Source organism: Pinus tabuliformis, chromosome Q (genome assembly GCF_031772625.1).
Source record: "Pinus tabuliformis cultivar Carrire ecotype Pingquan chromosome Q, CPIR1, whole genome shotgun sequence".
NCBI classification, from domain to species: domain Eukaryota; kingdom Viridiplantae; phylum Streptophyta; class Pinopsida; order Pinales; family Pinaceae; genus Pinus; species Pinus tabuliformis.
In genome coordinates this window covers 1,018,187,929-1,018,205,021 of record NC_142296.1, presented here as the reverse complement: position 1 = coordinate 1,018,205,021, position 17,093 = coordinate 1,018,187,929, and the positions used below count along the sequence as shown (strand labels likewise).

The window sequence follows — 17,093 nt, the reverse complement described above, 5'->3', positions numbered from 1 at the left end:
AAATCCAATCTCATGTTCTAACATTCACTTCTTTTTTTGTTTTGTTTTGTTTTGTTTTTGTTTTTTTTTTTTTTTTTTTTTTTTTTTTTTTCCTATAAATTGAAAATGCATTCTCTCATCTCCATTTTTGGGATGGTGATGACTAGAAAGAAGAAGTACTAAGAGTGGTCTAGAAAGATCAAACACACTCTAATATTAAATTATTTGTGGGATGGGACTTATGAAGGAGAAACTAACACTGGTAATGGAGAGGACTAGTGGACCTAAGAAGCCTACATCAAAGAAGGAGCTAGACATATGGAAGAACAAAAGAAAGAAAGCATATGTCCTAATGATTGCAATAGTAAGTGAAGATGTGAGCCATCATATTTTTTCCATTGAATATTCTTACGGTGCTCTAGAGAAATTAAAGGATTTGTATTAATCACATTTAGAACTAGAACTTCTACAAATATAAGTGAATCTCTTCATCCTAGAGTTGAAGGATGATGATCTCATGGCTTTATCCTCTAATATCAAATCCATTATGCATGACCTATATGCCATTGTAGTAAACAGATAACTTCTTCTCACAACCTTAATAAAGTCCCTCTACTCTACATATTCTTACTACCTTGAATGCATGCAAGCTACTAATCGACCAAAGTTCCTTAAATTTGAATCTTCACTAGAGACATTTGTGGAACATGAGAAATACTATGAAATAAAGAAGACAAATTAGCACATTGGAGAGGTTATGTGCCTTGCTCATAAAGGGAAGAATCAATCACATGATTCTTTTAGAGGAGATGATAATAGAAGAGGACTTGGAAGAAATAATTCTAAAGGTGGGGAGTAGACACAATGAAGGTGATACATATGATCTTCACTGTTTCTTTTACAACAAAAATTGACATTGATGCAAAGATATGCATAATTCACCAAGAGAAAATCAAAGAAAAACAAAATTAAAAAGAAGAGAAAGGTAACAAATTAGATTCAATAAAAGGTAAAGTACCTAATTTTTTTCATTACATTATTGCTAACTACAATATTGTAGTAACTAAAGAATTATTTTAGACTTCACTTGCTTATTAGAGAGATGCATGACTACTTGACATAAGTTCACATGCCACATGACCTTTGAAAAGGACTTATTTGAAGATTTCACTGACAATATAAATGATATATATATATAGTTTATTTTGTAGATAAATCAAGTCTCAAACCTTCAATAATTTCCACCATCAGGTTTAAATGGCTTGGATTCCAAGACTTTATTCTATATGATGTCCTCTACCTTGTACCATGTGCACATTTGATACAAGGGAGAGTCCATTCATATCTTTCATGGAAAATTTGAAATGTGGAAGGTGTCTAACAACATAGTTGTCATGATTGGAATGGAGAATGAAAGATCACCAAACTTGAAAAGAACTTCTACTCATGCATATAATTATGCATACCCTTCTCATAACAATAAAGGTATATTTCCATCTTGTTTTCTATGGAATGATATATTTGGAAATATTAACTACAAATCATCTTTTGTTGAAGAAGAATGGTGTTTTTGGTTCGCCTAGTATTCCTAGGAAATTGAAGCAATTGATGCTTGTATCATTACAAAATAGAGTAAACAACCCTTCCATGATTCCACTTTCATAGCATGTAGAATAATTAGATCAATACATTCTAATTCATGTGTCCCCATGCATCAGTAAATCCAAACCACCAAAAAGCAACATCAGTAAACATGAATACCTTGTACTAAAATATTTAAACTCTAATCCTAACATTGTAGCATTAAAAGGAGACAAGGGGGGAGCTACGGTGATCATGAATATAAAATATTACAATGAAAATTTCCTTAATCATCTCCATAATAGTGGATTCCAAAAAAAGTTAAATAAAAATCCTTTAAATAAATTTTTAACTTAATCAAGACTAGCAATGAATGTGAGAACAAAAACCTCATAGAGAGAAATACTTATACTCCCAAAATCTATGGTAGCCATAAGATCCAAGAAGAGGGTATACCTATTAGACCCATAGTAAACACTATTGGTGGACCTACATATCATCTTGCTAAACACATGGCCAAAAAATTGAAACTTCTTGTTGGAAAAACAGATTCTTTTGTTAAAGAATCTACACGTTTTATCAATGAAATTAAAAATGTCAATGTTGATAAAAATTACATATTGGTTAGCTTTGATGTAACTTCACTTTACACCAATATTCCTATTGATAAAGCCATGGATGTTGTTATAAAATTAACTAATCCTGACACATCTAAACTCATTGAAATATTCTTAAGGTCCACATTTTTCATCTTTATGGGTGATATTTATGAATAAACTTACGGTGTTGCTATGGGCTCTCCTCTATCCGCTATCACTGGAAATTTATTTATGAAATACTTTGAAACCAAAGCCTTGAGCTCCTCACCCCTAAAACTTAAGTTGTGGAAAGGATTTTTGGATGACACCTTCATCATTTGGCTTCATGGACGTGACACATTAGAATTTTTCAAACGACACCTCAATAGTCTATCTAACTCAGTCAAATTCACCATGGAAACCTAGTTCAATCCTAGCCTCCCTTTTCTAGACATTCTCCTCTCTCGAAACCCTGATAAATCCTTATCCCACCAAGTATACAAGAAAAATATTCATATTGAGCAATATCTCGAGGCTACCTCCCACCATCATCCTACCCAGAAGCTTGGAGTCCTTAACATCTTGGAAACTAGAGCTATAAGAATATATGACAAAGAGCACTTAGAAGTAGAAAAGGCACATCTAATAAACATGTTCTTAAAAAATGGATACAATAAACATCAAGAAATCAAGTCTCTCTGTAATTTTAACAAACCTAAAAATAAAAATAAAAATATGGATAACATTGTTGGCAAGGTTAACTTACCATACATTTTGGGAAGTACTCATAAGATTTCCTATATCCTAAGAAAGAATAACATTATGGCGACTTTCAAACCCATCAACACCATTCGTAGCTACCTAAAAATTGTTAAAGATCCCCTTGAGTCTAAGTGCCAAAAAGGGGTTTATCTAATCCCTTTTTCTTGTGGTAAAACACATATTGGGGAAACTAGCCGATCCATCAGAATTAGGATACAAGAGAACTATGTTGACATAAAGAATAAGCGCTCAAGAACATCAACTCTAGACAAACATTCCAATAATTCTAAATGCCAACTTTGCATTGATAATTCTCGCATCATAGCTAAAATTGACCACTATTTTCATAGAAAATTTAGGGAGGTTTTAAAAATCAACAAACATCCTAATAACCTCAACAGAGACAAAGGATGGAACATAAGTGAGAATTGGATTCCCACATTAACCTCTAAAATAAACGCCCCATGAAACTAACAATTTATCTTTAATAATAAATTTATTTAACTACAACTATTTAATAACACTATAATAATTACTTCTCATTCACCCTGATCCAACCATATATAATATGAAGTTAATTTTGTAACTCATTAATAACAATATATCATATTAAAATAATATAATTAATATATTTATATACGAGCGATGAGGGATTCTTAGAGATCTTCAACCCTAATGACCTTGTGGCCATGAGGTAGGTGGCACAGAACACCTCAAAAAACTAGTGGACAGGCACGAACAAAAGTGAACATGCGTTTTAGAAATGATAAAGGAGACTAGGAGGGGAGAGATCCCCTCCTACAGGGATGTGACAGCGGGAGAAGAAACCAGTAATAGTAAATTGGAGGCTGCACAAAGGCCAATGGGACTAGTCCTGGGCGCATGCTGCAAGCAGGAAGCAGAGGAAGATGTCTACCCTGCACAGTGGAGAAAGAGAGGTTTTTCATTCCGATGACCAGACGCGACTTCAACAGAGGGAGGGGAGATCATTTGGTTTCACGTATTCGGACGTCGATATTCACAACCTATACATGGATCTGTCCATCACTTCCGCATGCTTCAGCCCGAGTTGGGCTTCGGTTCCATTCAATGCAGGAGTAATGGTGGGGGAAATCCAACGAGAGGCGGTTGATGTTAAATTCATGCACGGTAATGGATTCGTCTGGAAGCTCCAAGTGCATAAATGATCTCGCAAAGTCGGGTTACGGGAGGCTGCTTGGTTATGCTTGGAAAATTCTGAGTCGTGCCCTCCGCCTGCTCCTAATTTTCTCTTCTTTCCTCTCTCAGAGTACCTAGGTGCTCTCTTTGTTCCTCATCCCTTCATGGTTCGACAACGTTTGATCAGTAGAATGGACGACTCGAGGGGTGGAAGCTCTTGGCAGCAGGTCAGGAGGCGAAGCAACTCGGGCTCTCCTTCTTCCTCGTCGGAAAAGCCACACTATCCCAACACCAGAAGTAGTCGTGGTAGAGCAAGCCTTCGCTCAGCTCCCTTCCCTCTGCCCCAGCATCACTCTCCCCATACCATGCTTTTCCACTTCCGCAGCACTGTCAATCAACCAATCATCGCCGTAACCATTTCCATCTCCTTTTCTGAGGAAGCGGAACAAAGAACCCCAATGACCTTCCCCGGGAACGATAAGCTTAGAGCAGAACCAAGTCAAAACAGAGCTCAACAGGATAAAAACAAAGACAAGGAAGATGCACATGAAGGTCACGGTGGGCAACCCAAACGGAAAGGGAAGGAGGTTGTTGGGGACCTGCATGAGGATTCAGTTCCATAGCTTGCCACGCCAGCCATGGAGAGGCGTAAGATGGATGAGGCAGACACGCAACTAGATGATGGTAGCAGAGAAGGCGAGCAATAGGACAGGGGCCAAACTCAGCCAGACAACCACGATGATTGGAGCTGCCCGATAGTGGAGGAACCTGCCACGGAGGAGTTCATCACCAAAATCACCAATGCCAGGTGGCACTTCATCTAACTTTTGGTTCTTCTTCCTTTTTTTTGTCCACGTAGGTGCACCAAGGAGGATGAATTGCTGGTTTTATGTGGGTTTATTAGCACTTTTCAGAAAACTGTGGCAAATGTTCAGTGATGTCTTCTTTTTTGTAACTCCCACACTATCAGACTGGTTTCCCCTCTGTTGGGGCAGTCTTAGAAGTAGTTCTTTGGCAAGCTGAGATAGGCTGTATTTCTTCACAGCTAGAACCACTCTGTAAATATCTTTTTTCTTCTTTTAATAGATTAAACTTACTTAGAAAAAAAATTAGTATTCGAAATACCAATTTATTGAATCCATTTCTCTAGCTCTGGTCTCTAATAGTCCTTTACAATGCCCAAGCTTCTGCTTTCAAAAGCAAAGCTACAATAATGCAAACTCTATTCATTATACATAACTCAGGATGTAAAAGAAAAACCTCAATAATCTCCAGATCTGACATTCCACTCCTGTTGGCATTATGAGACAAATGTTGTCCTTGATGGAAAATCACACTGATGACAAATCATAGTGCAGAAGGATAGCAACAAGTAATTGATGATCAGACTACAAGTATGAAGAGAAAATATATATACGCAGGATCACTATATACCAAGTAGGGTATACACGCAGGTTCACTATATACCAAGTCGCGTATACGCAGGTTCGCTATATACCAAGTAGGGTATACATGCAAGTTCACTATATACCAAGTCGCGTATACGCAGGTTCGCTATATACGAAGTAGGGTATACACACAGTCTCATGCACGGAAAAGTGCGTACATGTCGGAAAGCTTACTTTTGGTCCGTGGTAGTTAGTCCTCGGTATTTGAACCTATGGTTTTGGACCATGGTATCTCGAAAAGTGTGTTGATCCCAAGTATTTGGCTCTTGGTATTGATGTATTATGGTTTTCGATTGTGGTATTGAGCAAGGCCTAAGACTATAAAAGGAGAAGAAGATCATTAGGCAAGGGCATTCGAAAAGTCTTGAATATCTGAGGAAGGATGAGATCCAGTATACAAGTTATGGGTTGATGATGCATTTCTTGATCTGAGCTAAGGAGGGAACTCAACGGTTGATGGAGAACAAGATCTAAGGATAGATCGGGATCAAATGGTTTGAAATGAACTATCTTTATATGGTTGATTATGCTTATTCTAGATCTGCATACTGACGCAAGTAATGTTCTATAAATGTTATGAGTATGACTGATGTCTGGTACAGCTACAAAGTTATAAGAAAATATTTTTAGATCTGTACGCGGGTTGGCCTTTGAATAAGCACGTATATACGCGGGGTTTATTCATCGTAGTAGCGTATACATATTAAAGTATGATATTTGAAGTTGCAGATGGGTCTGATTATTATTACAGAGTTCTGTGTCTGCTCTGTGTTCTGGTGATGGTGTTGTGAACAGGGTTTCAGTGATTCAGAGTTTGATGATGCTAGTAGTGATTGTTTTGAGCTTCAATGATAGTTATGGGTCTAGTATGAAAATTTGATGATACGTGGCCTTTTAGTTTATGTGTTGTGCTTCAGGAGTATCCAATCTGAAAAATTATGAAACGTGGTACCCAGAGGAGAGAAGATTGTAGGCCGGCACCTACGTACTAGTATCTTAGTTAGTACAAGAGCAAAGGGGGTTGGAGCTCCCTTCCAGGAGAGTCTGGAGAACGAGAGAAGGTTGTAGCCTTCTACAGGTTGTAGCCTACGTGGTGGTAAAGGACTGCACCAGTACATTGTAAAAGAAGTTTCTTAATAAAGGAAGATAGAAACGAATTGCAGCAGGTGGTTTTCACCCACATTGGGTTTCCACCTTATACCATGGTGTTCATGTGTGCTTCTTGTGTGTGATGATCTGTTCTGTTTTTACTGCACCTGCTTACTGTTCATATGGTTAATGAAGTTCTGATGCACTAACTAAAGATCAACATTTAATGGATTAACAGAATCATAAGTATTTTGGATATACGCTAGTTGCTTTAGGCACAGCTGCGTATACACGCGGGTTCCCTTGAATGAAGTAGCGTATATGTATCTAAGTATGGAAATAAAAAGTTTTATCGATCTAATAATACTGATTCACCCCCCCTCTCAGTATTATTTCCAACAATTGGTATTAGAGCAGGTCCTTTGGTAGAAGATTGATCGCTTGAAGGAGATCCGTGGAACTATGGGAAAGAAGCTTAAGAGGAAAGCACCTAAGAAGAAGAAGACATCTCAGAAGAAATATGACAGTGGGAGAATCGATTGGGGATTAGGTATAAGAAGCTCTTCAGATTCAGAATCAGATTAGAATGAAGATGAACTATCAGGTATGAATTCTCTATCCTCTGATGTTCCAACTATCTATCCATTTGGAAAAGATGAAAGTGATAGTGAAGCAACTGAATTTGCTTTTATGGGTGAGAAAGAAAAGTATCAAATAGAGGCAGTATTTAGAAGGCTTACAGAAAAAATTAAAGATCAACAAGATCTATTGAACAAAAGGGAATGTGCTTTCAAAGAAGAAGTTACCAAACTAAAAGCTCAATCAGAGGAAGGAAACAAGGTAAGAAAGTTACTCAAGGACAAGGAAAATCAATGTCAAAAGTTGCAGGGTGAAGTGACATCATTAAGAGATTAAGTCAGTGAAAGAAGCACAACCATCAAGAAACTCAGAGATAGATCCAATTACTATGAAAGTCTTGAAGCCATGATCCGCTCGCTAAAGGAAGATCTTGAAGAATCAAAGAAACAGAATAAAGATCTACTCCAAGCTATTGAAATACAGGTAAACGAAGATATCAGATTAAAATCTCAACTGGAATGTGCCTTCAGAATTCATCAAATGTAGCAGGATCTGAATGAAGAACAAGAAAAGGAGGTTCTCAAACTAAGGCATCAGTTGGAAGAAGGAAGGAAAGACGGAGAAGACATGAAGAAGCAATGTCTAGAAAAGGAGGAACAACTTCAAGTTGAGGTAAATATCTTGAAAGGTAAATTAGAAGAAAAGGATAAACTGTTGAGATTTCAAGATAGTACTAAAGCCTTGGATGATATTCTTAGTAGTCAAAGGTCTCCTGCTATCAAGACTGGTCTTGGTTTTCATGAATCTGTTGAAGGTGAATCTAGTTCACAAGGTGAGGCAAGGAACTATAAAGAGAAACAAAAAATGATCAACAAGGAGATGAAAGGTCAATCTCATCATCAACCAAGGAAAGAAATTCTTCAAAGAGAATATTTTACTCCTCCTATGAATAATGTTGAATGTTATGTATGTCATAATCTTGGACATGTTGCAGCCATATGTAGAAGAAGAAGAGTTCAAGACCATCATGCAGAAAGATCATCACATTCAAGGTACTTTAATGGATATTGCTTTGCTTGCAACATGTTTGGTCACAAAGCTGCTGATTGCTAGAGGAGGAATATGAAACATGTAAGATGTTATGAATGTAACAATCTTGGACATATAGCAAAGGAATGCAAGAACAAAGGACGAACATCACACAAAAATGAGAAAACATCATCACACTTGAAGATATGGAAGAAGAAGGAAGTATAGTCAGAAAGATGTGGCACAATACCTTGTACTCAGATACAACACAACACAGACATAACAGACTCAGAGGGAGCTGAAAGTATAAAACTTCAGTATCCTGAATCTCATATGCAAGTTACATAAAGGGAAGTCGCGTATATACGCGAGTTAGACACTGCAAAGTCGCGTATATGTTAGTCTGAGGAAAAGCAGTGGGGACAGGCTCAGAAAAAGGACCTGATATGATTCAGTCTATTATTTTCTCTACTGGTTAATAGTTACAGTCTGCTGAGGATGTGTGGAAATGTTTTGATACTTGTAAGATTTCTAGAAGTGTTTTGATCCTAACTTGATGATGATGATGTCTTGATGCTTATTGCTGATATATGCATGATCAGATCTAACAAATGGCTCAGGTTGAGGGGGAGCATATGCCTTTAATAATTCATTGTTGGCATTATGGTTAATAATCCTTGGTGATGATGCTTATATGGCTAAATGATATATCTTGCTATGATGTGGTTATGAGTTGTCCATGATATGATTCTTGTGGTTACATAGTTGATGTTCAGATCAGATTTATGGTTGATTCTTTGATGATGCATATATGGTGCTTACATAGTGATCTTCATAAGGATAAGGAGAAGTACAAAGCTTGAATACACATCTTCCTCACTTGATGATGAGTCACTCATATGCTGCTGTCGTCATATGCATAAAGATCATACGGTTATGATGCAGGCACTCTTGTGGATAAGGATTGTTGCTGTTGATGATATCAAGAAGTTTTGTCAAATGAGCTTGAGCTCAAGATACATAGTGCTGATACATGGATGACTACTCAAAGTTACTTTGTTGGAGACATGATGATGAGTTCTTATGATGATAGGTTGATACTTACATATGTTGATTGATGTATATGTTCCCAACTAATGATACTTGGATCATGTAGATCTTGACATTGATGTAATGGCTATGGTGATTTCACATATAATGTGAATAATTCCATGATGATGTTTAAAAAGAGGAGTTGACATCTATGTTCAGACATACCTTGTTACAGGACATTTATAGGTTGCTAATATGGAAATGGTTGTACCGAGTTTCATAAGGACTATCCGCGTATATACGCTAGTTTCTGTGGATACAGTCGCGTATATGTTGGTTTGAATAAAATCAGTGGGCCAAACTCAGAATGAGAAGATTCTGGTATGGGTCTGACAGAGACCATCTGGCACAGGTTCAGGGGGAGCAGATAATCTTCCAATGATTCATTGTTGGCATTATCTTAGAAGCTTTTGGTTCTAGTTCACAGTTGTTGTTGGTTTCAAGTGAAACAAAGGCAGAGGGGGAACAAAAGGATCTCTTGGTTTTTGATCTGAATGGTGATCGACAGATGCTGGCGATATCAGTTATTGGTGACTTTCATAAAGTCTTTCTCTAGATATTTCGGTCATATATCTCTTTTTTGATATCTCTTTCATGGTGTCAAGGTCATGTAACGGCCTATATTGGCTTCCCCACTATGCCTAGGATGAAGATGTAATGTTCTTGCTTTATCATTTGTCAAATTTTCATGTATCCCCACTTCGTTGGGTGGATGAGTCAATTCTAGTATATCCCCACGTGGTTGGGAAATGGATGTATGTATTGAGTCTTTTGGTGATAGGAAGGTCTCTTATGATGTATAAGTCATGGTTCTTCTTGAAGAACATATTTTTGCAGATCTTGCCTTCAGTCAGGAAGAGCATGAACAACACACTTCAGCAGTACAGAGACTTGGCATGGACAGATTGGTGCACTTTGGCATATACAAACGGGGAGCACATTTGGAGATTTCAGCAGGTACTAAGGGGGAGTATGGACAACAGAATGTTTATCAAGGAAAGAGAATATCTTGGTCCACCCTTTCCCCTTGATGTTAAAGGGGGAGAGTGATTTGGTGTTGTTGCCATCAAGTACAAAGGGGGAGATTGTTGGCATTATGATGCATGTGTTGTACTTGATGGCAACCCTCTCATAGAAGAACATCTCACTTACATATAAATAGATCAATCTACAGATGTGACTAAATGCATGGGATGCAGGACAGCTCAAAGGAATAAGAAGATCAAGTTCTAAGTGTGACAAGTTAGCTTTTCCATCAAGTCCAAAGGGGGAGATTGTTGGCATTATGAGACAAGTGTTTTCCTTGATGGAAAATCACACTGATGACAAATCATAGTGCAGAAGGATAGCAGCAAGGAATTGATGATCAAACTACAAGTATGAAGAGAAAATATATATACGCAGGTTCACTATATACCAAGTAGGGTATACACACAGGTTCACTATATACCAAGTCACATATACGTAGGTTTGTTATATACCAAGTAGGGTATACATGAAGGTTCACTATATACCAAGTCGCATATACGCAGGTTCGCTATATACAAAGTAGGGTATACACACAGTTTCTTGCACGGAAAAGTGCGTACATGTCGGAAAGCTTACTTTTGGTCCGTGGTAGTTAGTCCTCGGTATTTGAACCTATGGTTTTGGACCATGGTATCTCGACAAGTGTGTTGATCCCAAGTATTCGGCTCTTGGTATTGATTTATTATGGTTTTGGACTGTGGTATTGAGCAAGGCCTAAGACTATAAAAGGAGAAGAAGATCATTAGGCAAGGGCATTCAAAAAGTCTTGAATATCTAAGGAAGGATGAGATCCAGTATACAGGTTACGGGTTGATGATGCATTGTTTGATCTGAGCTAAGGAGGGATCTCACCGGTTGATGGAGAACAAGATCTAAGGATAGATCAAGATCAAATGGTTTGAAATGAACTATCTTTATATGGTTGATTATGCTTATTCTAGATCTGCATAGTAACACAAGTAATGTTCTATAAATGTTATGAGTATGACTAATGTCTGGTACAACTGTAAAGTTATAAGAAAATATTTTTAGATCTGTACAAGGGTTGGCCTTTGAATAAGCGCATATATACGCGGGTTTTATTCATCGTAGTAGTGTATACATTGTAAAGTATGATATTTGAAGTTGTAGATGGGTCTGATTGTTATTACAGAGTTCTGTGTCTGCTCTGTGTTCTGGTGACGGTGTTATTAACAGGGTTTCAGTGATTCAGAGTTTGATGATGCTAGTAGTGATTGTTTTGAGCTTCAATGATAGTTATGGGTCCAGTATGAAAATTTGATGATACGTGGCCTTTCAGATTATGTGTTGTGCTTCAGGAGTATCCAGTCTGAAAATTTATGAAACGTGGTACCCAGAGGAGAGAAGATTGTAGGTCGGTGCCTACGTACTAGTATCTTAGCTAGTACAAGAGCAAAGGGGGTTGGAGCTCCCTTCCAGGAGAGTCTGGAGAACGAGAGAAGGTTGTAGCCTTCTACATGTTGTAGCTTGCGTGCTGGTAAAGGACTGCACCAATACATTGTAAAAGAAGTTTCTTAATAAAGGAAGATAGAAACGAATTGCAGCAGGTAGTTTTCACCCACATTGGGTTTCCACCTTATATCATGGTGTTCATGTGTGCTTCTTGTGTGTGATGATCTGTTCTATTTTTACTGCACCTGCTTAGTGTTCATATGGTTAATGAAGTTTTGATGCACTAACTAAAGATCAACATTTAATGGATTAACTAAATCATAAGTATTTTGGATATATGCTAGTTGCTTTAGACACAGCTGCGTATACACGCGGGTTCCCTTGAATGAAGTAGCGTATATGTATCTAAGTATGGAAATAAAAAGTTTTATTGATCTGATAATACTTATTCACCCCCCCTCTCAGCATTATTTCCAACAACTCCTCCCACCTACAACTCTAAATCCCTATTACAAAAGTTCTTTTAGAATTCCAGAATTGCAGAGGAGAGCAGCCACTTATTACATTCTGCAATATGCTATTTATAATATTTGCAAAGGAATTCTTGAGAGGAAAGTTTGTTGAAGATAAATCTGTCCAATCCAATTTTATTTGATCAAAATTTCAATCTTTAGTTGCTGGAGCATTCTCATTGATTAAGATCTTTTCTTCATATCTCTTCTACTGTTTTCCTGGAAAAAGAAATCAAAATAAATTAAAATGCAATCAATAAAACAAAATATCATTTCTGGCATTTAAAACAAGTCCAATCAAATTCTATTTAAATAAATAATTGAAAATAAAATGTAAGCTCTCTATTAATGCCTGCGATGGTTTAATTGGCCAAGGATATTATTGACGAATGGATCTACAATTAGAAGAGGCTTGGAAAAATGAAAATGCAGAAAATAACTCAGAAAATTGATTTTGTTTTTAGAAATTCGGAGATTGATCTTCTGCATGATTTTTGACCCAATTAATGACCAAATCTATTATTGAAACCTCCTCAGAAATGTTCTCCTTGATTTTATCTTTCTAATGAGTCGTCCTAGGCTTCATTTGGCCACGTAAAACTCATTCTATGAGTTTCCAAATTCGATGAGTCAAATCTAGCATAAATTTGGAAATTCTGTTGCTGGGCTAAAAATGAGAACTTTAATTAAAAATCTAATCCTAAATTAGAATTCTAATTATTTAATAATTAATTCTAGTTTATTTGTTAATTATAAACTAAACTAAATAAATTAAAAAACTATGTATTAATTAATATCTAACTAACTAAAATATTAATTATTTATAAACTAATTAATATAAATAATATTTAAATTTAAATTTAATTAAATTAATTAAATATTATATATTAATTAAATTAAATACTAAATATTATTCAAACATATAAACTAACCTACCACTCCATTCCTACTTTACTCATACGTATCATTGAAAGATTAAAACAAATCATTGAAAACTTAAAACTTATGTCTTATGCCCTTTGACTTTTAACCAACGGAGGATCGGGATATCGCATATCGGGGGTTTGTCGTGTTTTAAGAAAATGCATTGATTGAAAACTTGCGATGCGATCCTCGGATCCAATTTTTATTTTATTTTATTTTATATATATTAAATTTTTTATTTTGATTAAATTAATTAATATAAAATTAAACACTAAATATTATAATTTTTTATAACATTAAAATTATAACTAACTATTTAATATTAATCTACCCTACCTCTTCACTCATATGTTAATGTACTTAACCATGAATTTAAATCAATTCAAAATAACCAACGTGAGAATGGCTTTAAATAAAAAGTCATGGCTTGACTTCTTCCTGCATCGCACAAATGGTTTGACTCCATATCGCATCGCATAAATGGTTGAGTCAGATTGTATCAATTGAGGACCCCGATGTGATGGAGTGATCGTATTGAAACTTAAATACATGATATTTTATTAAACTTTGGTTAATGCTTGAAGAGACATTGCATATCATACATTATGAATGACCTCATGCGTGGGTGCAGAGAGCGGAGGCGAGAACGGAATTAGGGTTCTGCGAAATCCCTTAACGGCGCCGACGACACTGCGCGGAAGACGCACAAAGACTATAAGAATTTCACTGCAGCGTGACAGAGCTGCAGGGTACTAGCAAGAGGCAATGGAACAGCCTCAGGGGGGGGCGTTAGAGCCCTCCCCTTCACAGCACATGCCTGAGCAAACCGTCATCTTTGGATCAGTGGATCAGGAAATCCTGAACAAAGGGAAACAACAGCAAAATGATGAAAAGGAGACAGGACATCGGAAAAACAAGGACAGCAACACGCAAGAAGGACAAGAAACTCCAGATCAAAGCCCGAAAATCTCCTCATCTACATGTCAACCAGTGGCCAAATAACGGCCACGAATAGAGCTGCCCGGCGACAAAATAGACAGGAGAATAGAGTACATGACTGATCATGCCCTCATTGGGAAGTTCATAGGGTTTTGGCCAACTGAGAAAGCTTTATATGGATGGATTGCGGCGAAATGGAAACCCAAAGGAGATGTCACCCTTCAGCTGGGGCCGAAAGGCTTCTTCACCGCAATTTTTTTCTGTCTAGAGGACAAATATAGGGTCCTGGAAGAAGGGCCTTACTTTTTTAACTCAGCAGGACTATATCTGAGGGAATGGATTCCAAGATTCAACCCAGATAAAGAAGACCTCACTTGGGCCCCGGTATGGATCAGATTATACTCTCTTCCAGATGAATATTGGGACGAGGACATTCTCAAGGGTATTGGAAATGGAGTGGGAGAATACATCAGAGCGGCAGAAGAAACCAAATCTCGTAAGTATATCTCCTATGCTCGAATATGTGTTTTTATCCGCCTGAATGAAGCTCTACCAGAGTCGATAACTCTTGCCCACAGAGACGAAGAATGGATCCAGCCTCTCGACTATGAACACGTTCCCTTTAGGTGCAGAAAATGCCATGCACTGGGGCATCTCTTCAGGGACTGCCCTCTAAATGCCAAAGCCAATACCCCTGTCCCTTCTGATAACCCAACCCAAGACGGCTTCACCAAAGTCACAAGTCGGAAGCGCTCGCATAAAAAGCCTCAGAATGGAACCAAACCCTATCCCAACAAACCCCAAGATCCAGCTTCCAAGAACAGCTTTGATATACTTGCTCAGACCCCTGAAGATCAACCCCTGACCACTGAACCCAACCCTTCTCGCCCATCTTCTTCTACCCACCCACCTTCCTCTGATCCCCCCTCCAAATCTCATTCCCCCATCGTCACCCCTTCTATCCTAAGCAAAAGTCAGAAAGAACCAGTGGAGATTCACAAGAACATGGAAGTTGACGAAAAGGAAGACGTACCCCAGGACTCAGAGATCAATAAAGAAGAAAGCAGTCAAGTGCAGCAAATGGAAGAAGAGCCAGAGAGCATAGATCTAAATGGTCTGGACATTCTAGAACTAGAACTAGCTTGCAAAAAAAGAGCATATGACACAATATCTGAGCATCAACTCAACAAGCTCGAAGTGGTTACCTCAAGAGCCTACCATCAACACCAACTAGGGATATAACCCGGTAGTCATTGGGATGGCAGCCTGCGCCCAAAAGATTCCAAAAAGAGAGGAAGGAAAAAAGACCTCCAGCGAACCATCGAGGTTTTGAAAATCCTGGTAGATTCAGGCAGATATGCTAAGTTAACGAAGTACTACAGGCACTCCAAAAATAGTTGAACCATGAAGCTTGTATCCTGGAACTTAAGAGGGCTTAACAGCCCCGGAAAACTTAGGATGTTAAAAGACATGATCAAAATGGAAAAGCCGCAGATGTGTTTTCTCCAGGAAACCAAATGTAATAGTTCTACTCTAGGCAACGTACTCTCAAAAGCGTGGCCAGGCTGTCGATCGGTTGCTGTAGACGCCTTGGGAGCCTTAGGAGGACTTGCCATAGCATGGAACACCCAAGCGGTCACTCTCACAGATTTTCATGCCTCTCATCATCTCATACAGGCAGCCTTCCATATATTGGGCACCAATATTCATGGCAACTTATCAAATGTATATTTTCCGCAAGATACAGGTAGAAAAATCATGCTCCTTGACACTATAGAAGCTCTGAGCAATAACAGAAGACACCCACTATGGATCGTGGCAGGGGACTTTAATATGATCACCAACAGTGAGGAAAAGATAGGAGGGAGAATCAGAATGGAGCCAGAAGTTGCTCGCTTCAAGGACTTCATCCAAACTGCGTCTCTAATCGATATGCCGTTCTGCAATGGCACCTTCACCTGGAGCAATCGCAGAGCTGGAAAGTCCCAAATCGCCTCCAAATTAGACCGCTTTCTCATCTCTAACAATTCGGTGCACCTAGGAGGAGATATCTCAGCAGAAATACTTGCACACACTGGGTCGGATCACTGGCCGATTGCTTTACAATGGAGGAGACCAGGGGATTTGACAAAAAGACCCTTCCGCTTTGAGGGTTTTTGGCTTTCACACCCTGCATTCAAGGATTTCGTCAAGACCACTTGGGCATCTTTCGTCCCCCCAGAAGACGCAAAAATGTATCAATTTCAACAGAAGCTAAGATTTCTAAAAAATCAACTAAAAATATGGAATAGGGAGACCTTTGGAAATATATTCAAGGCGCAACAAGAGTTGAATCAAGAACTGGTGAATCTCCAACAAAAGATAATCACAGAAGGGCATACCGAGACTACTCTGGACCAGGAACAGTTCATTCACAGTCAGCTTGAAGAAAGGAGAAAGCAGGAGGAAATCTACTGGAGGCAAAAATAAAGAGTCAGGTGGCTGAAGGAGGGGGAGCGCAACACCAAATTTTTCCACGGAACCACGGTGCAGAGAAGGATGCACAATACTATCCCCATTATCCAGAATCAGACAGGGGAAAAAGTCGAGAAGCATGAGGAAATCGAAGAGGTTCTCCTCAATCATTTCCAACATGTCCACCGGGAACCAATAGATGACAGGCAACAGGCTATTGAGAAAATAATTAGAAATGTGCCAAAACTCATCACGGAGGATCACAATGAGCTTCTAATGCGCCCTATTCTTCCACAGGAGGTAGACGACGCAATGGCCTAGCTCAAAGATGGTAAGGCCCCTGGCCCAGATGAATTCACCACCACGTTCTTCCATGCCTTTTGGGACATGATAAAGTTGGAGGTTTGGCAGATTGTTGAGGAATCCCGGGCCATGCGCTGGCTCCTCCCCTCCCTCAATTCCACTTTTATCACTCTCATTCCCAAAGAGGAGAATTCCATCACCCCTGACAAGTTCAGGCCCATCGC

General features: G+C 38.3%; 1 protein-coding gene across 1 annotated transcript; it reads left to right on the top strand.

The window, feature by feature from the left end:
* Positions 1-15,516: 15,516 nt before the first annotated feature.
* LOC149222954 (uncharacterized) lies at positions 15,517-16,887 on the top strand. Its single transcript, XM_089387731.1, has 2 exons — positions 15,517-16,346; positions 16,590-16,887. Exons 1-2 carry the CDS (start codon positions 15,517-15,519, stop codon positions 16,885-16,887), a joined length of 1,128 nt encoding a protein of 375 aa, XP_089243857.1.
* Positions 16,888-17,093: the final 206 nt, after the last annotated feature.

Excerpts from the sequence above, each read along its gene's own strand:
- LOC149222954 (XM_089387731.1), top strand. The coding sequence starts at position 15,517 with ATGAAGCTTGTATCCTGGAACTTAAGAGGGCTTAACAGCCCCGGAAAA. Across the intron at positions 16,347-16,589 it reads CCCCCAGAAGACGCAAAAAT|GTGGCTGAAGGAGGGGGAGC; the intron begins GTATCAATTTCA and ends ATAAAGAGTCAG.